The sequence below is a fragment of the Lepidochelys olivacea genome (genome assembly GCF_965140295.1).
Source record: "Lepidochelys olivacea isolate rLepOli2 genome assembly, chromosome: 3".
Taxonomy (NCBI): Eukaryota; Metazoa; Chordata; order Testudines; family Cheloniidae; genus Lepidochelys; species Lepidochelys olivacea.
Window position 1 is genome coordinate 206,200,511 of NC_140413.1, and position 20,827 is coordinate 206,221,337.

Genomic DNA, 20,827 nt, shown 5'->3' on the forward strand with positions numbered 1-20,827 from the left:
AGATTAACTCATCCAGTTGTTCTTGTGTTGATATCATCTCATAACTTCTGAGTTGTTATGCTTGATTAGATCACCAAGTCTGATCTCCTGTATAACACAGGCCAGAGAATTTCACCCGGTTACCCCTTCACTGAGCTCAGTGATTTGTCTGACTGTTAAAAATGTGTGCCTTATTTCTAATTGGAATTTGTCTAGCTTTAATGTTTTAGGTGTCTTCTAATTTAACTCTGTAGCCAGGCACTTTGCAGACTTAATTAGGTTTAATTCAGAGACCAACGCCGTTAACTACAAGCTAATATCCCTGCAAACTTAGCTCCCAGTTCTGCAATCTGCTCTCTGATGGAAAACAAACTGCTGCATCTCATGGAGCTCCATTGAAATCAATGAGATTCCACGTAGTCTGTATCTGTAGCAAATTTTCACTGTTACTCTATCCTATATACTAATATGGAGCACCTATTGATATGGTATACAGTATTCATTTCATATACATGACCTTGTCATCAGCAAATCATTGGTGGATGATACAAAGTTGGGAAGCATTGTCAATACAGAGGAGGATCAGAATGTTATACAGGAATGACTGGATGACCTTGAAGACCGGAGTCACAGAAATGAGATGAAATTCAATAGTAAGGTCATGCACTTAGGATCTAATAATAAAAATGTCTCCCACAAGCTGGGGCAAGAGAGGACAAGAAAGACCTGGGTGTGTTGGTCGAACACAGGATCACCATGAGCCACCAACATGACGCAATGGTGGAAAAGGCAAATATGATCCTAGGATGTATCAGGCGAGGCATTTCCAGTACAGACAGAGAAGGAGTAACGCCACTGTACGTGGCACTGGTAAGATCTCAACTGGAATGCTGTGTACAGCTCTGGTCACCCATGTTCAGGAGAAATGAATTCAAGCAAACAGGTGCAGAAGAGCTACTAGGATGACCAGCAGAATGGAGAGTTGATCTTATGAGACTGGAAAAACATGGGTTGTTTAACCTAGCAAAAAGAAGGCTGATAGGGGAATAGGATTGCTCACCGTAAACACTAGGGAGGGTGAAGAGCTATTTAAGCTAAAAAAAATATTTTGGCACAAGAACAAATGGGCCAGGGACAAATTGAGGCTGGAAATTAGAAGAAGGTTTCTGCCCATCAGAGGCATGAGGTTCTAGAACAGCCTCCCAATAGGAGTTGTGGGGACAAACAACTTAATTAGTTTTAAGAGCAAGCTAGACAAATTTATGAGTGTGCTTGTATGTCCTGATTGCTTGTGATAGTAGGTGGCAGGGCTCAACAGCCCTCAGGCTCACTTTCAGTTTATGCCTTCTGTTCCTAAAAGCTCATGTTTCAGCCAGACATCTGGAGGGGTCAAGATAAGATCCCCACCGCCACCCCCCCACAGAAATACAGTATGCTCTGGGTTGAGTCTCCATCCTCTGAATCATTAGAGATGGCCATGTTGGAGATGGGACACTGGACGGGGCCAGTGCTGTGAAGTGGCACCAAGCATCCTGTCTCTAGGGTGCTTGGCTGGCTGGTTCTCGCGCACATGCTCAGGGTCTAAGTGGTCACCATGTGTGGAGTCAGGAAGGAATTTTCCCCCATGTTAGGTTGGCAGTGACTTTGGAGGTGGGAGAGAGGTTTTACCTTCCTTTGCAGCATGGGGTGTAAATCACTGGTCAGGATTATCTGGATATATCTCATTCAGTCAGCTCCCTGCCATTGGGGGGAACTCGGGCATTGGTGCAACTTAGTCCCTCTTATTCTCTGCCTGTGGCACATGATAGTGTAGTCTCCTGTGGGCTGTAACAGTTTGGTCTAATTTTGGTTGTTGGGTGGTGGTGGCCTGTGATATACAGGATGTCAGACTAAATCATCTGGTGTTCCATTTGGCCTTAAACTCTGACTTTCATGACTTCTGTTTTCCTGCCCTACTCAAAGTAATAATACACAGCCTTACAAGAGTACACTTAAGTATCTAAGTGTTTAGGAAAAGTCATCTTTATGTTATATTGTACTAGTTATGCACTAAGAGGCAGAGTAGGCCTTGTGTGCCTAAATTACTTGCACTCTTTTGAAAATCCCATCTAGAGTGTGTAATTAGTTGACTGTTGTGATCGTGTGTGTCTGAAGGTGTTTGGCAACACACCACCAACATGCCCGGCATGGTGCACTTTCAGAGGTCTACAAAAGGCAGCCCCTCTCCACACTGTGCTGCATCTCAGATGCATTGGAGCAGAACTACTTTTGTGGGCTCTTCACAAAATGACAAGTGCTTAGTAAGTCCTCTGTGCTTCAGCTCATCCCTCTGTCAGAGGGATATAGTAATGCTTGCCTTCCTCACAGCTCTCTTCTGAAGTTAAATTAATGAATGTTGGTGAATGCTTGGAGATCCTAGGGTGGGAGGTGCTTTCTGTCCAGTGTTAGTCTGCATTTCTCAATCCGTGGATCACATCCCAAAAGTGGGTGTGGGGGGAAGCAGAACATTTCAAAAGGTTCACGTGATGGCTCTGGTCCCTCAGGATTGGCTGGGCTGAGCTCCCTATTCTGGGCATTGCGATCTGCAGGGTTACAGCACCACTCAGATTTGGCCCAGCCATCCCTCAGTCAGGAAGATGCGGAGGTGGGGCTAGGTCCAACTTGAGTGAGTAGCACTGTGAGTCCATGCACCAGGTCACAGCTGTGCTCTCACAGATTTGGCCCAGCTGCCCTCCGACACAAGGGAGTTCAAGGCCAAATCTAAGCAGCACTGCAGCCACAGAGGTTGCAACACCCAGAGTGAGCAGCCAAGCCTGGCCAGCCCTACAGGACCAGGAACTGCAGGAGCCACTGCTGCGGGGTGACTGCAGGGTGGGATCTGCAACAAAGACCCCCAGGCCTCCCCTCCCCGCCCGCTAGGGCCAGGACCCAACACCTCACCTCCAGCCTGTTGACTGGGTTGCGACAGGCCCTCAACTTTAACAAATGGGTCCTGAGCCCGAAAAGTTTGAGATGCTCTCATGTAAATGGCTCTGCAAGGTGGAAGGCAGCAGAGAACCAGGGCTCCCTGCATCCTCCCAGTTTTCTGTCTGTATTCCTTTCCATTTTAAAATATAAACATTCCCCGCGTTTCGCCTTTAAAATCGGATCTTGTGTGGTGCTGAGCCCGTCACACAAGGTGCCGAAAGCTCTCTCTGGGGGCTTGCAGGGTTTTTAACAGAAGATCAGTACCTCAAAGGATTGGGCCCTCAATCCCTCCACCACCCACACATCTTACAGGATTCTAGAACTGTGACTTTCTCCTAACCAAACAATTTGAGCCCAAGTTCTGCCTTCAGTTACAGCTATTAAAAAACCTTCTGATACACAGGGATGATTAGACCTGCCTAGAAGTAACTGAGGGCAGAATGTGACCATGGATAAGCAATGCAAGTGCTGTCCATTACCATGACTTTGCCGCCTTTAGGTGCCAGAGATTCAGTCTCACCTCTGGCCTTTTTGTGCCTCTGGACAGCGGTCTCAGAAATGCAGTGGATTCCTAAACTTGGATTTCTCATATCACAAACTAATGTATGGGGCAAGCTTGCACTGTGAAATGACAGTCCATCCTTTGACACAGAGAACTTGTGATGACGAGAGCCTGGCTCACTCCTACTTTTTGCATATTTTCTCAGGTGGTTGCACTGTCATCATGGAGTCTGCTGCGAGATTCAATCTACTACACACTGTCTGTTGTTGCACTCATTGTGGTAAGTTTTTGAAGGCTATTATAACGGTGCTTCTGCTCAGGAAAGCTAAGTGTGTCCTATGGTCCGCATCAGAATTGTCACTGGGGGCAGATTAAGACGTAGGCACTATAATCTTGTGCCCTGGCTCCAGGAGTCATGTCACGGCCAAACCTCAATTACAAAAAAAAAAAAGCTGCTTCTAGCCTTCCTGGTTGTGGAAGAAAGCTTAAAAACACAACACAGGTGTAATCGATACAGCAGTGCTCGCTTGAGTCTGCAGAGAGCATGAAACAATAGCTCTGAGAGGAGTGAACAGCACCATTCATCTCAATGGGGTGGTAACTCTGAAACCCAGAGTACATCTGTACTGCGGCTGGGAGAGAGCCTCCCAGCCGGGTAGACAGACTTGTGTTAGTGGGGCTCACATTAGCCCACTGAAAATAGCTGTGTGGATGTTGGGGCACCAGTGGAGGCTTGGGCTTGCCACTCAATCTCGGACCCCCCATACCCTCAGAAATGCATGAGCACAAGTCCTGCTAGCTCAAGTCTGTCTACCCAGGCTGGGAGGCTTGCTCCCCGCTGTAGTGTAGACGTACTCCCAGAGGTCTGGCCTCCAGTCAGGCCATGGAGTGGATGCTTAGTCCTATTTCGTTCCTTATGTGAGGAGAGGATGGAAGGATCTGTGCATTTCCTACCTCAAATTTGAGTCATTTCCCCCACCCCCCGTCCCACATCCCCTTGGTCCTTTGGCTCTGCTACCAAGAAGCCCTCCATACTCAAGAAGGGACATGCTTTGCCCCAGTGGTTAGGAAATCAATTCATGAATACAAAATGTTACTATAAGTCATATACCTGTACACAGATGCATGGGATTTAGTGGGTACTGGTGGTAAACCCTACCAGTGAGGTTGCAAGATGGTTTCATTGATAACACCTTGTGACTAGTTGTTATAATTCTCCAAAATATTTAGCAATTGTGAAAATCAGGCCACTTATATAGCACCCTAAACGTGAATTTAGAAGCCAATGGCCTGATTATCAACAGTGCTCGCTGTTCAGCTCCTATCCTGTGCGGTGGGAAGTGTAAGTGCTCAGAGCTGCTGAAAATCAGGCCACAAAGGGAAACGATGCTCGCATAAGAATTGAAATGTGAAAACGACAGCAGTTAAATGGCACAGTTTCATCCAAACTCGCACAAAGTCAGGAAATTCAAAAGTTACGTTTCCCAGAGCAAAGCTGCATTTTGCATAAATGTTGTTTTCATCTATACATTACTGTCGTCTTGGACATGTAGCCTAAAATAAACTATTCCCTACTAAAGAGGAGAAGGGGAGAGTGAGATCTTCTTGTGTTCACTTTAATACGTTTGTAAGGTCAAGTCAGCATTGTGGTGAGAAGATGAACATTTGCAATTCCAGAATTCGTGTGACTGTAATTCGGCAACATTAAAGTTTCCTGGCTGTATTTTCTTTTGCCGTTGCATGCATGTGCCTGCATACTAGGTACATATTTCATGTGCATAGCTAGCCCCTCCCCCTGAGACTTCCAGCAAAGAGTTTGCCTCAACTTGTTTGTGCTTTGTAATTTCACCACTGCAAGGTCAGCCTTCTGCAATGTATGAAAAATAGCTTGTCTTCAATCTAATGCATACCTCAACATCCAGGCAAGAATAAAAGCATTGTAATTGACAGTAATGATGTGTGAAACCAACAAAGGCTGCTTTGTAACTTCTATGGCTTGAGAATAATAAAGCATGAGAAAGTGGCTTTTGAACAATAAACCAGCAACCCCATATATTGTAAAAAATTACCTCCTAAGGGCAGAAAGGCATGCATGAAACATCCCAGCTATTTTATTTATTTATTTGTTTATTTTTAATCCAAAGGAAGAGTGGCCATGGAAAGCCACTTTGCTTCTAACCTGATAGTGTTTGGATTGTGTATTTAATTTGCAGAACAGTTGCAAATCAGTCAGGGGAGCGGGGCTGGGGTTGTTTTTTTTTTAAAAAAAACCTTCCAGTGATCTTTCTGCTCACAGGGCATGACAGCTTTATTTTTGGATGCTTCTCGGCATCCTAACAGTGGCCTGATACAGTCATACCTTTTGTGTCATATCTAGAATATTCCTTAAACTAGGTATATAGCAAGAAACTCGACAGATCATTAATCAAAACTCTCTGGTACCTGGAAACAAGGTATATATTACTATTTCATTCTGGTTCCTTCTCTCTTCCATCACAAATGTCTTCCATGGGGGGGCTATTCTTCATGGCTACAGAACTACAAAAGTTCTGTTCCTTGGGATCTTTACTCCAAAGTACTAGGATATTATCATTCCTTCCTGGGCCTCAGGTTAGATTCTGTACCCCACTTGCCCGGAGTCAAGCCCAATCCTCAGCAGCTCCTTGCTATCAACAGGGCTATGTCAATTACCATTTGTTAAATGCACATAAAGGCAAATGGGGGAACGGGGAGAAAGGAAAAACAATTAAAATATTTAACCCCTCTGCTTGACATTTTCTCCTGTGGTATTAAAAGATCTTGTTAGGTCAAACAGAGTCAGATTTCAGTGGTAGCATTTGTTTGGTTCTTAAAATACGTAGCCTGCCTTCCTCCCCTCTAAGACCCCACCTCCACCTAGAGACAACCACCTGATAAACAATACACTGTCACCTTAACTCTGCCCCACAAGGGATGCTGGCCTTCCAGACCCCCCCTGCCCCAGAAGCAAGTGGATGCTGCTCCAGAACTATACCAAAGGGACGCCCACTCTGATTACTTTGGTGGTAGATAGTTCGGGGAAGGAAATGGGGGGAAGTCTAGCCTCACACTGAAGCAGAGTGAGGGCTGTGTGCAGTCTACAGTGTAGGGGTGTGGTTGTGTGCCGATGGGTGAAGGAATAAAGGATGTCCTGCTAGGTGGCTTTGCTTTTGAGGTTTTGCATCAAAGCAAAGCAAAGTGGTTACACATGCAGCACCCTTAAGCGCTCCGTCCTGTCGTGTTTAATGCCTGAATTTTAAATAGTATCACTCAGTCGCGGAGGAACATAGACGACTCCTTATCATAAGCTCCCAGGGTGAAATCCTGGCCCACAGAAGTAAAAGGCAAAACTCCCGTTTACTCCAGCAAGATCAGGATTTCACACACACACACACACACACACACCCCTTTAGATGCTGTTCCAGTTCAGTGCTGTGCTCCCTACTTGAAATCGTACTGATCATAAATGGTACCTGTGTCGCACCTTCCTTTCGCGAGGCACGTACCCGCTGTAATGAGTCAGCCTCCTCACGCTCCTGTGAGATGAGTGAAGACAATGCATTGTCTTCAGGCCCATGCCCACGCAAGGTGAGTTAAGGACAGACATTAATCATGACATGGTCCCTTTTAGTGGCTGCTCTGTGATTTGAAGTGAACCAGTTTCTCTCTTGCCTTCGAAAGACACTGTCATGCTGAAATGAACATTTATTTCACATTAATCATGAAAATAACTAGATGAATGGCATAGAGAAGAAAAGAGAAAAGTGGTCAATTTCACAAAATGCAGGTGCACACTAGTTACACTTATAACTGATCTTTCTTGCTCTACCATAGGATGACCAGATGTCCCGTTTTGAAAGGGACAGTCCCATTTTTTAGGACTTTTTCTTATATAGGTGCCTATTACCCTCCCTCCCCACATCCTGTTTTTTCACAGTTGCTATCTGGTCACCTTACTCTACCAGTCATATGAATATTCCCTTAGCCACTTTTTCTATGAGATAAAATGGGCTTCTTGATCATTGAAAGAAGGAAGTAAATTTTCTTGGGTTAGAATAAATAAATCCCATATGATTATTGTTAATTTTGAGACATGAATGTGTAAAAACAAGAAACATCCAAACACGTGTAGGTCCCAGTTCAACAAAGGACTTAAGAACACAAGTCCATCCATGCTCAGCAAAACACATAAGTATGTGCTTTATAAGAAATCCCTTTGACTTAAATGGGACTTAAGCACATACTTAACTTCTAGCACAATATGGGATCTTCTATAATGGATGATGTTGTGTGTGGAAGGTATCCCATGTTTGTTCTTTTAACAAATAGACTGTGATGCTCTCATGGATGTGTATGCTCCACCATTGTTTTGCCTAACCATATATGTGTCTGTTGGCAAATAAATATGTTCCCATTGATATTGAGTATTTTTAAGTTATGGGTTTAACATTAAATCACTTAAAAATCCAGAGGTTAGATGTAAACTGGGTTGGCTTCATTTACACCAATGTTGGCTCTATAACTCTTTGCCAAATAAAAAATCCACCAAGACCTTCTTTTAATTAGAGCTTGGCAAAACAACATCTAATTTCTCAAACTGTTCCAAAGTTATTCTTTGTCATGCATTAGAATGAAAAAATTCAACAATTCCAAATTTTAAAGGGACACTAGCCCAAATCCTCAAAGGTATTTAGGTTCCTAACTTCCACTGATACCCATGGGAGTTAGGCACCTAAATATCTTTGAGGATCTGGGCAACTGTCAAAGTTGTTAGGCGAAAACACGTGTCCTATGGCTTATTTTCATTTTTATTTGCAAAGATGAGTGTGCGTGCTTACGTGTCCTGTCACACCAAAACATCGTAGCCTGAAACTATTGTTGGCACATAAAACACTGGTGAGTATGAGCAATAACCTGTGGTGTGCATGATATATCACAGCCACATTATCTTCTGATAACCAGTATTACTGATGTACATTACAAACAAAGAGAGGTTTGCTCTTTACAGAGTGTACAGGCTACAGGGGGTGTTTCACTGGGGTTTCCCTTTCCTTTGGTTGTTCTCTGGTACCATAACAGTGCTTTCTCATGGTGGTGTTTTCCTAATGAAACTATATCTCTTCATGTAGTGTAGAGAGGAGGGCAAACAAAGAGCCATGAAGCTTTAGAACGGCTGAGCTAAAGTTTTCCCCCGTCTAATAAAAGTTGAAACCAAGTACAACCCACAGTCATTTCCTGGGATGTCAAATTGTAGGGTGACTATGGACTGAGGCTGTAGGCCCCATGGCCCAGGGAAGTACAGCTTTGGCACTGACGTGGTGGCGTGTTGTCACTCAGCTATTCTGGGAGGATGCCCCTGGTCCCAGGTTACTGTAAGCATGTCACCTACGCAGCTCTGGACTTGACAGAGTCACACTCTAACAAGAGCCGTGGTCTGACACTGAGCCAAAGGGAAAAAACCATGGGGCCTCTTTGTTAGCTGTCAGGTAGCATAAAATATGTTACACAATGTAAATGTTCAGCAGAACAGGAAGGCTGGATGGCGCCAAGGGATGGAGAAAGCAGGCACTTTGGGAGAAGACTTCAGGATAAGCAACCCAAGGAAGCCCAGCTATCTTCTTGACATTGTGTTGCCACAACATCTTGTCATGGCGCATTACAACGTGCTACCGTTCCACAGGCTGAAAATGATTTTGAAATGAGGCCTGTGGTTGGGGGTGACAGTGAGGAACCAGCAGGGAAGCCAGTAAATTGCAGATGTCCATTTAAAGTAAGAGTGCAGGGAAAGACTGGCAGCTCTGACTATGACCAGCCCGATATCCGCTGGCACTCTTTCATTCTCATCTCCCATCTCCGAGAGGCCCTGTTGGAAATAAGCTATGGAACGTGAGGGCCATCTAGTGGTGACTAGGAAAAGCTAACCTTGAAGTTTCTCCTTTTAAAAAGTGACGCCAAGGATAAATTGACAAAAGTCAGATGTAACAACTTTTGTGACATGCTGTTATTGTTACTCAGAAAGATACAACACTTGGAGAAAGACGTATTCCCTTCCCCGGAAGGTTTTGTGTGACATGATTGTGAGGCCGGGTTTTCACCGGTATTTTGAGTTCAGTTGGAATAGTAGGTGCTCAGCACCTATGAAAATCAGGCCCTGGGCCAGATTCTTAGCTGGTGTAAAATGCATGTAGCTTCATTAACTTCATCGGCGCGATGCTGATTTACACCGGGATCTGCCCCCCTTCCCCCCAAAGGTACATGTCACATGATTTCCATGGGACACCCTGTTTCCCACATAACTTCATGTGTTTTACCTCCATTAAATCACTCACATCCTTTGGACACTTGCTCTGAATGCACCTTTTATAAAAAAATCTCAGAGCACTTGGATAAGACTGTCATCCCCATGCCATTGATGGGACAGACTGGGGGACGGAGAAGTTAAATGAGCCCAAGAAAACAGCACCCTCGTGGTACTTAGGCCTTGTGCCTCTGTCTCTCACTCTGATCATTAGATGATTCTGCCTCTCCTTGCCACGTGTTCACGTAATGGGGTATTTTCAGCACGATGTACGCTGTCGCATTTCATGGATAACGTGCCTTTTTTTAATTTTCTCCACAGTTTATTTATGATGAAATCGTTTCTTGGTAAGTGTATCCAGCTGTCACTTTCTGATTATATTACAGGAGCTGAAAAATCAGGGTTAATGAGAGCAGGGAAAGCTAAAGTTCTGCAGAGCAATTCAGGCACCAATTTCCTGCTCAGCAGGAAACCCAGTTAGCAGGTGGACTGGCATAACTCATTTTCTAAGCTAGGGAGGAATGCCTAGGAGAGGTTCATTCAGAGCGTCCCCTGATGCAAGGAGGCAGCGGTGTCAGTCTGAACCCTCTGTCCACCCACATACACTCCTCCAGAGGGCTGTGGTGTCTACGTGGGCAGACTGGCAATACAGCATGGCCCTTAGTCAGAGATCTGCTGCCAGGGTGAGGTCAGAGCGACTGGGAGGGGGCAGTGAAAGCCAGAGGGGAGATGCTTTGAAACATGAGCATTAGAAATGTCTTCCAGCATGTCTTCCCTGACTTTGTCCAAACGTTTGAACTTTTAAAAAGAAATTGAATGGGGTGTATCTTTGTAATGGTGATGTTAAAACTAAAATGACCTGAGGTAGCATTAAAGGGGACTGTCCAGTTATAAATCGTTTATTTAAATGAATGCATTTACCTGTGTTATTAATAACACCGCAGCTTAGTAAAGCTGAAAATAGAAAAATCTAATTTACTTTCAGCTGTTTACTCTGTTTGCTTGCTGTCTATCTCTCAGATCGGACAATGACATTAGTCAGTTATACTTCATTTTCAGGTTTTCTATAATGTTTGGGTTAAAAATGTTGCAGGGAGTTGCAGGGGGCGTAATTTGTTCCCCCTGGGATGTTTACTTTTACAGTTCTGCAGAGGTTTTTGTTTTTCTTTTTAAACTACAATTAAATTTGAGGGCAAATTAGACTTAACAGCTTCCTTTTAATGAAATACGTCAACGGGGAAGCAGAGCGCTGGACTGTCAGAAACAAGGAAAGTGAATTAATATGGTCAGTGCTAAATCTAAGAGATCAAAAAGCCAGAGCTCGACTTAAAAGAAAATGAACAATGAGTCTTATTGTGTAGAACTGTGGTGATGCTTATTGCTGGGGCTAGTGGTTTGTCAGAGTAAACTGTACAAAATGTAAGGTCTGGTTGGTGGGGGGACTCTATAGTGAGAAGTACCAAAAGCCATGGGCTGGCTAATTTTAATACAAATGTCCTTTATTTTGTAGTAGAAACTGCTAAAAAAAACCCTCTTTTCATAACATTTAACTAGCAGTTTAAACCATGCAAAGCTGCTTGTCCAGTGTCTGCTGGCTCAGCTGTGTAGCCACAGCAGCAGCATGGAGAGAGAGCTGGAAAGAGCTCCTGCTACCGCTTGTTCAGTCTCTTTTCTCAGCAGCAGTAGCGCTCTTAAACCAGCTCTGGAAGCTGGATGGGCCTGATTCTCCGTTGCTTTGCAACATGTGTCAACATTCACACTGTGCAAAGCGGGCATAAAATATCTCCACCCGCTCCACTGCACCCATGCCCCAGGCTGCCCTTCCCGAAGTGTCCAAGTTGCTTAGTGGTTGCACAGCTACATGTTATTTTTGTAGTTGATTTTGATTTTTTTGCCAAGCAGGATCAGAGTAGGAGTCAGAATCCCCATGCTTTGTGCGCAGCCTACTTCTTAACCCCCTTTCTGGATATGCACTACAATGTCCAGTGGATTGAACATTTCCATGTGGGTTTACTGAATGGCTAAAGCAGGGAGTGCCGTCAGGCACAGGTGACCTCTCTCTGCTCTCCTGTGATTTGTCCCTCATCTGCCTTTGTTTGCAGGTGGGAGTCCCTAGTCCTAGTGCTGATGTACTTCATTTACATCCTGATCATGAAGTAAGTCAAATATGCCCTTGGCCTATTTAAAATGCAGGGCTCTGCTTTGTGATGTGCTTTCAGAGTCTGCAAAGTAATTCAAGAGCAGTAAGAGGCGGCAAAGGGATTCTATAATGCCATCTAGCCCAGGTACTTCTCTAGCTCCCATTACATAGTGTCTGAGCACCTGGCAATCTTTGATGTATTTATCCTCACAACACCTCTGTGAAGTAGGCCAGTGCTATTATCTTTAGGGTATTGGTCGGGAAACCAAGGCACAGAAAGACCAAGTGACTTGCTCATGGTCACACAGAAAATATGGGGAGGATCAGAGAATTAAACCCAAGTCTGATGAGTGTCAGGCTTGCACCCTGACCCCTGAACCATCCATCTTTTGACCAAGACAACAGAATTAACAGAATTAATATCAGAATAACAGAATTACAATCTGCATTTGTTTTAGCATCCAGGATACTTTTTACACATGATGTTTTATGGACTTTCATGTTTGAGGACACAGAGATTGTTTTGCAAGTAACTAAGCTAGAGCTGTCCTATTCTAAGGCTAGATTTCTTTAAAACCACAGGGCCTTCCTTGCCCCCTAGTATGTTATAGTTTGGTCATACGTGGTCTGGCTCAAGAAAAGACAGGCTGTTGGGAAAGCTGCATAGAGGGAACAGAGATACAGCAGGTGTTTGTTTTCTTTGCATAGGTTTAATTCCTCCTTACATCACTGCTTTGAAAGGAAGACAAAAAATGCTGCAAATATGGTGAACGGATTATCAAATAACACAGAAATGGATGATAACAGCAATTGTGACGCCACAGTGGTATTACTAAAGAAAGGTAACTGTTCCAGTAAGTCATGCTGCTTGTTTGTATCATTCTGAATAATCCTCACTCACGTTTGCTAGTAATTAAACTACACAGGATGGTTCTGTATTGTCAGGGATTGAGATGAAGGGGAATATAGAAGAACTTTGGCCTGTTTGTAATCCACACCACCAGATGGCAGTGTAGTTACAGTGGATGCAGATCCATTTCCAGTTGTGTGCTTCCCATCCTTGGAGAACACCTTCCCTGAAACTTCGTAGTCTAGGATTCCCTTCACTGGGGCAGTGCACACAGAGACATGCTCCCAGCAGAGAGTGAGAGCAGTTCTACAAATGATGCAGTTCAGAATTCCATACAGAGCGCTAATTACAGTCGTCATCCAGTGAGCACCACAGAAACGCAGCAGCAGGAAAACACCTCGAGTTTTTCTGCTACCCCCAGTTGAGGTAAGGGCATGGTCATTCATACACTTCCTTTCCTGAGCCCTAGAATTGATTTGCAGTTAGGGAGCTATGCGTGTGCTCTTGCCACTTCTGCAAACTGGGGTTTTCCTTGTATTAGACAGCTGTTTCTGCCAGCTAAAATTACTGCTCTGGATCAAGATTGAACTGCTGCTGCTCTTCTCAGTCAGCTCCTGAGCTGGTGTAAACTGGTATTAATTTCAATGGAGCTACACCAAGTTACAGCAGCTGAGGGTCTGGCCCATTATGTTTACAAACCTCTGTGTGGACCCTCTCATTTCAGATCAGGGTTTGTCTATATGGGAGATATTTCCAGTTATACCAGTATAATTATACTGCTATAGTGATACCAGAATGACTCCTTCTGTGGACATTCTTATTCTGGAATTAGAGTGGCTTTTTTTTTTTTTTTTGCCTCTACTTAAACATCTTCCAAACTGACATAAGTTTAACTGGAAAAAGACCATTCTAATATAGGGTTGCCAGGCATCCAGTTTTTGACCGGAATCCCCGGTCAAAAAGGGACCCTGACAGCTCCAGTCAGCACTGCTGACTGGGTCGCTAAAAGTCCGGTTGGCGGCCCCAGGTTGGAATCCCCTCCCGCACCCTAACTCCCTCCCAGAGCAGCACCCCAAACCCCCTGCCCCAGGTTGGAACCCCCTCCCACACCCAACCTCCCACCCCAGCCCTGAGTCTCCTCCTGAAGCCCTCACCCCCTCCTACACGCCAGCCCTGAGCCCCCTTCCACACCTAACCCCTGCCCCAGCCTGCTCCTGCACTCCAAACCCCTCGCCCCCAGTCCGGAGCCCCCTTCTGTACCCCAAACCCCTCAGCCCCACCCCAAAGCCCTCACCTCCTCCCGCACCCCACTGGGGGCCCTAAGCATGACTATTACCCCCCCAAACACACGACACATGCTAAAATAGCGAATAAGGGGCCCCCTTGAGCTGCTCAGGGCCCTAAGCAATTGCTTAGTCTGCTTATGCCCAGCATCAGCTCTGCCTGAGAGCCAGAGGCTGGAGCACAGAGGAGGGAGAAGGCAGGACAGGCCTTGTGTCTTCTCCAGCTGCTCAGGGAGCAGGACCTTAGCGTATGCACAAGGTGCCTCAGGCAGACTCATCGCTGAATTTGGTCAGCTGGTTGGACCATTAGCTTTCCTGGCTCAGGCTGGGTACTGAGCAGGATGAGACAGTCCCTCAGGGAGCAGGGGCAGGGCCCAGCTGAGGTCTGGATGGAAGAGACTTTATTTCTCAGTTTATTTGGACTCAAGGTAGAACCCCAGGAAGAGACTTCTTCCATCTTTGGACTGTGTGGCATTCCTAAGGGACCCTAAACGAAAGGGGAAATTGTGGTATGGTATTGCAGAGCCGGTCCCCTCTGGCCCAGTGTGCATGCATACAGGTCATGAGGGGGCACAAAGGAGACAGCTGATCCTGTTACATGCTATTATAAAAATGCTTATGCCAGTATATTTTATTCTGGTTTGAGGAAGTGAAATAAGCAATACAAGCATATAATTGTGTCTACTCTGTGGCCTTAACCATCATAGCTATGTCTGCAGAAAATCACACCCCTTACTGACATAGGCCAGAAAAAAATTAAGCGTAGACCAGGCCTTAGTCATTCAGGTAACCAGCTGACATCAGGATTAGAAACACAAATAAGAGAGTTTCAGTTATGGATTCGTTTACGCACACTTCTCTACAAATAATTCCTTTCTGCGTGACATTTCTCATGTCTGGGTGGCTTTTTTATTTTGAAACTTTGTGGTTACTCAGACAAGTCGTTTGAGAGAAGAGATGTTTCTTCACTTTTTGAAAATTGTTTCAATGTTTATCTGGCAACTGGCCACTAGTAGCCAAGAAATGACTGACTGAAAATCTCCAGTGTTGTTTCACACACTAATCTGCAGTATTAGCTCACACACCGCATTGTTTTTACCAGCGTAGACAGTAAACTCTTTGGGGGCAAGGACTGTGGTTTTTGTTCTGTGTTTGTAAAGTACCTAGCACTAGGGGGTGCTGTTTCATGACAAGGGCTCCTAGGTGGGACAATAATACAAATAATACATATGAAGTTGGAGTGAAACTCTATTGCAAGGAGAAAAGGAGGACTTGTGGCACCTTAGAGACTAACAAATTTATTTGAGCATAAGCTTTTTAGCTGTAGCTCACGAAAGCTTATGCTCAAATAAATTTGTTAGTCTCTAAGGTGCCACAAGTACTCCTTTTCTTTTTGTGGATACAGACTAACATTGCTGCTACTCTGAAATCTACTGCAAGGGTCTCAGGTTTCTCATCACTTTCTGAGCCTCTGCCTTTCTGGACCCACTGAAATAAGAGAGTCAGAAAAGGGTTTCTGTGTTTGAACTGTGAAATATTTTTGGATCATTTTTATTAATTCCTGAGTTCTGCCTGAAAATTGAAAGCCCCGGGGGCCTGCTGCGTTTCTCATGAGCAGTCTTGAACTATAGATTTGACAAAAGTTTCAAGAAACAACAGGTCTGCCATTTTGGTTTATACTAGCATAAAAATAATACCTTTTCCCACTTCAGTAAAAACAAAGAAAATACCCAGGCAAAATGTTTCCTTAATGAGTTAAAGCTGAGAACATATTGTTCTTTGTGGCAATATCTATAAAATAACAATAATAATAGTTATTAATTGTGGTAGCATGTTAGAGCCCCAGTCATGGACCAGAACCCCATTGTGCTAGGAGCTGTGCAAACACAGAACAAAAAGATGTTCCCTCCCCCAGATTGCTTATGGGATGTTGTTGTTTGAGTTCAGAGGGATCAGGATTTGACCTCAACCATGTGGTACATCTAGAGTGAGCTGAAATGCCTTCCGTTCATGTCCTTTTTCTCTGGCCACTTAGGACAGGTTCTGCACATTGGGTCAGCAGCAGGCGAGTTGCCATCACAGAACAGCTGTGCCTCACTTGCTCTCAGATTTGGTGCCCCATTCCAGCACTGAGCGCACTGCCCAAGGATACAAGAACCTGCATTTAGTTTGCCCTATTGTGCCGCAGATACACAGCAAAAGCTACCTGCCCCAACACATGATGAAATGGTGGGTGAGGATTATATCCTCATGCAAGTAAAGATTATGCTTTTGGAATCAATGCAGCCAGTACCACAGGCCTAAGCACCAGATGGCATCTACTGCAGTGGTATATTTGCTCTTTGGAGTGTAATCATTGTGTGTAGTATGTGTGTGATAAATTCTTGAGAGTAGTTTAGATTTTGCAATGAAAAGCCTCAATGGTGGGCCAAGTGATAGATTTATTTCAAATCCGGTTGCTCAAGGACAGAAGTGACTGAGAGAACATGCACTTTAGATGCCAGTGTCTGAAGTTGAGTGACTCACCCTGGGCCCACGAATCTTTATGGTTCACTGAATTCAACCTTTTGAGAACCATGTACTGTGGTGTGGGAGCGAGCGGTCATCTCTCCTGGACCACCCTTGCCAAATAGTTCCTAAGCTCCTGGGGGTTAGGGTGCTGAGAGGAAAGGGTCGCTCTCTTATGGGGTGGTTTGCAGTGTGAAAAAAAGATGGAAAACCTGTTGATCTAATGCAAAGTTGACTGTTCGGGCTGCTACTTTTGAAAAGAGGGAGAATTGTAGAACTCTTTCACTCTGAGAGGGGCCACTGGATCAGCAAGCAAGGTACCTCACTCCTTTCTCTGTGAATTCTCTGCAGGGAATTTCCATCGTAAAGCCTCGGTGATCATGGTGGACGAGCTGCTGTCTGCCTACCCACACCAGCTTTCCTTCTCTGAGGCTGGGCTCCGGATAATGATAACCAGCCACTTTCCTCCCAAAACCCGTCTCTCCATGGCCAGTCGCATGTTGATCAACGAGGTACGTGTTACTCCTTGCTCCTCAGCCTGAGTCTGTGTCCATCCTGAACTCATCTACTCCCACAGCAGTCTTCAGACTGAAGGGAGACTGACCGGCATTTCTGTGCTCTGATGGAGTTTCTCATCTCCCTCACCCCTGTCCAAGAATGCTGCTAAGCCATCCCTTGACACTATTCCCTGATGAGATACCTAAAGAGAATGCTTTTTCTACACAATGTACCAGATCGCACTAAATGGCAGAAGGGTTCCATTCCCACCCCCCACCCCAGGAGAAGATGCTCCTAGACATTGGTCTCATTCTCATCTCACTGACAGTGGTTCTACAAACACTGTAATTCCATTGACTTCAGTAGACTTCAAATTGACACCAATGTAATTTGGATTAGTATCTGACCTGTGCTTTCGGTGTTTTAGATTCCGTTATACTCAGTCCTTCCTTTACCGAAAAGATAGTATTTGTGTCAGATCCTCAGTAGATGTAGATGTCACATTTATACCAGTTGAGGATCTGGCTCTTTATTTTTTCAAACCTGCTTTTACAAAGTTCTTCGGATCTCTCCTTATTTTTGTTATAATCTCTTTTTCACCAAGACTTTGTAACTGTGTTTCCAGAGGCAAAGGCTGATAAACAGCAGAGCCTACACCAATGGGGAATCGGAAGTGGCTATCAAAATTCCTATCAAGCATGCCCTGGAGAACGGGACAGGCCCCAGCAACTCCACTGAAAGGGGCGTGAATGGGACCCAAAGAGACGAGGACATGGGTGAGGCTGGAAATGAGACCGAGAACGAGGACAATGAGAACAACGAGAATGACGAGGAAGAGGAGGAAGAGGAGGATGATAATGACGGACCTTACACTCCTTTTGACCTACCCTGTAAGAAGCTCTTGGGCTTTCCTTGTTTCAGTATAACTTTGAAAACACCAAACAGCATGACAGTTACATTTGAAATTCTAGGTGCTTCTCTGATAACCCCATCGTTCTGACCATAAGAGTTTAATTCTTCGTCATTGATGAAATGGGATTGTGTCCATCTGGTTTAACTAGATAAGGCCTCCTCCCCTCTGATGGAAGTAACAATAGAGTGGAATGTGACAGAACCCAACCAGGCTGCTGTAACTGCTACAGACACCTAAGACTTGTCTGGACTAGGGAAAAAGGTGTGGTTTTATCTGTGTTATCTAAAACCTGGTGGTAACAACACATGGTGAAAGCCTACTGAAGACAAGGCAGTGGTATTATTAACAGGTGTTAACAGGTCAAAGTAAACACCTTTAAAAACCACACACTGGGATTTTTCCTCATGTTAGGTTAAATCCTAGTGAAGGCAAGGCAGTCGGTAGTTTTAACAGATGATAGCAGGTTAAAAGTATAGAGGAGCCTACAGTCTACCTCGACCTGTTAACACCTGTTTATACTAGTTCACTAACATGAGGGAAGAACAAACCTTTATTCCTAAAAAGAACAGGAGTACTTGTGGCACCTTAGAGACTAACACATTTATTAGAGCATAAGCTTTCGTGGGCTGCAGCCCACTTCATCGGATGCATAGAATCGAACATATAGTAAGATATATATACATACATACAGATAAGTTGGAAGTTATCGAACAAACTGTGAGAGGCTAATTAGTTAAGATGAGCTATTATCAGCAGGAGAAAAAAACTTTTGTAGTGATTCCTTTATTCCTAGTGTAGATTCGCCCATGATGAGCTGCGTAGTCTTGCAGGACTGCACAAACAGTCAGAACTGTGGCCTTTTATCATCACTTTGCACTGGTCTAAACAACTACCAAGATGCAGGACAATGGTGAACGTGACATCAGGGCCTAGTTCTCAACTGCACCAAGCCCCCTGTATTGGCTGTACAAAGGGGCATTCAAGTGTGTGTGAATATAGTTTACTCCTATTTTATGTCCCCATTTATACTTCCAGAGAGGTGTAAGGGGGCCTTAGGGCCAATGTGCTTTTTGCCCATTATGTTCAACATCCTTAAGTCCTGAGTGTCATTTACACCACTCCGGCAGTGTAGATGGCCTTAAGTGGCCACATTTGGGGTTTATTTTCCAGTCTTGGTCTCTTGGTCCCCACTTTGACATCTTCCCAGGGCTGGCAACATCCTAGCGTCACCTCATGATGCAGTGCTGCCCTGTTACTGTACCTTTACTAGCATGCAGTAACACCGTGCGGGTGCAGAAGTTACATCAGTTCCACCCTTTACCCCCCTAGTACTAGGCGTGCCAGCTCGGGATTGGCCCTTTGAAAACTGGGATGAATTCCATGAATCTGTGATGAGTGACAACCCTAGGCACACAAAGACCTGGGCTGCAAATTAGCCAGCATACTCAGTCCCTACAAGGGACTGCTCCTGCCAGATATGGAGTAGTTTCACAGCAAGTCCTTTTCCAGGGCTACTCACCCAAAAAGCTGAACTGCAGTAAGAGGGTGGTGCTCAAGCAGGGGAAAATGAAGGCTCTAAGAATGCTATCAGGAGGCTCTGAGAGCCAGGGCACTAGATCAGATCCCTCCTTAAAACTCTCTTCTTCTATGATACCTACAAAATACCTGACAGCAGCTAGGCAGCTGATGTGCTATGACCATGGCTTATCACAGTAATTGGGATCATCTCAGTCCCCTTGTGCTCCCCTTGCATCTCCCTGCCCCTTGTCTTATCCTCAGCTTGTATGTTCTTGGGCAAGGACTGCCTTTTTGTTATGTGTTTGTAGGGGGTTCAGCAGCTCTTGCTGTGAGCACAATACACATAATAAATCCTGCTCAGGGTTAAAGCAGAGAGGATGGGGCAGAGATGTATGGTTGTCCCCTTTTGTTTTTGGCAGCTGGCAAAATGGAAATCCTGAAGTGGCTGTTCACCTGGCCATTGAGCTTCCTCCTGCACTTCACGGTGCCTAACTGCAACAAGCCCTACTGGGAAAAATGGTTCATGGTCACCTTTGCTTCCTCTACCCTCTGGATTGCAGCCTTATCTTACGTGATGGTGTGGATGGTACGTATCGAGGGGGGGGGACAGGGGGGAGCTGACTTGGGGCTGCATCCAGAGCCTGTTGAGGTCAATGGATGTCTCTTTCCATCAGCATCAGTTCCCATGTATGCTAAAGCCCCTTTACACGGCAGGATCCAACGCTGTCCCCATTGAAGTCAGGGCAAAACTCCCATTGATGTCACTGGGGCCAGAATTTCGCCCCAGATTTTTAATTTGGGAGTAAATTCCACTAACACACAATTTAAGGCCACGTTACCACCAGAATAGTGTAGACAGGCTTTAGTGTAAATGAGAATTTAATTTAGACTCTTTAATTGCTTTCTCTCTTTTTCTCAGTGGAGTAAGCAAGTTTGAAAGGCAGGGCTGACAAATGCTACACCCCAGCCCCTGCGCATGCTAAGCCATGAAACTCAGTTTTTCGGCTGGCCCATTTTGCTGCATTGCTACTCTACTCAATAGGGACTACTTAATCTATTTCTAGCTTGTTATTTAAAGGTGGTTGGGGATCAATAAAATGAACAGAAGCCATCCAAATGTAATTGGCTTATTCTCTGCAATTACAGTCCTGCGTGCTTGTTAGTTCATTAAGCTGCTGCAGGCCTCATTAGACAATTGGATAGGTGATAACATCTCTGTAACCCCCGTTATAATAATGCCAGCAATGCAGCATGGATCATGCTTCCTTTCCAATTCCAGCTGTCTTGAGGAAAAAACAGACAGTTATGGGGTGCAGAGAAGGGTTTGGGGGAACCTGGCGTTTGACCACTTAT

General features: G+C 44.9%; 1 protein-coding gene across 2 annotated transcripts in view; it reads left to right on the forward strand.

Moving 5' to 3' along the window:
- The window catches only part of SLC24A3 (solute carrier family 24 member 3), a 319,465-nt gene that overhangs the window by 270,927 nt on the left and 27,711 nt on the right, over positions 1 to 20,827 (forward strand). Inside the window, exons 7-13 of one of the 2 annotated variants that reach the window (XM_084625278.1) lie at positions 3,654 to 3,728; positions 10,086 to 10,111; positions 11,867 to 11,920; positions 12,613 to 12,758; positions 16,897 to 17,057; positions 17,669 to 17,933; positions 19,894 to 20,060. In XM_084625278.1, the coding sequence (XP_084481404.1) occupies positions 3,654 to 3,728; positions 10,086 to 10,111; positions 11,867 to 11,920; positions 12,613 to 12,758; positions 16,897 to 17,057; positions 17,669 to 17,933; positions 19,894 to 20,060 (894 nt within the window). The remainder of the gene's footprint in view (positions 1 to 3,653; positions 3,729 to 10,085; positions 10,112 to 11,866; positions 11,921 to 12,612; positions 12,759 to 16,896; positions 17,058 to 17,668; positions 17,934 to 19,893; positions 20,061 to 20,827) is intronic. The other variant, XM_084625279.1, reaches the window with a different exon arrangement.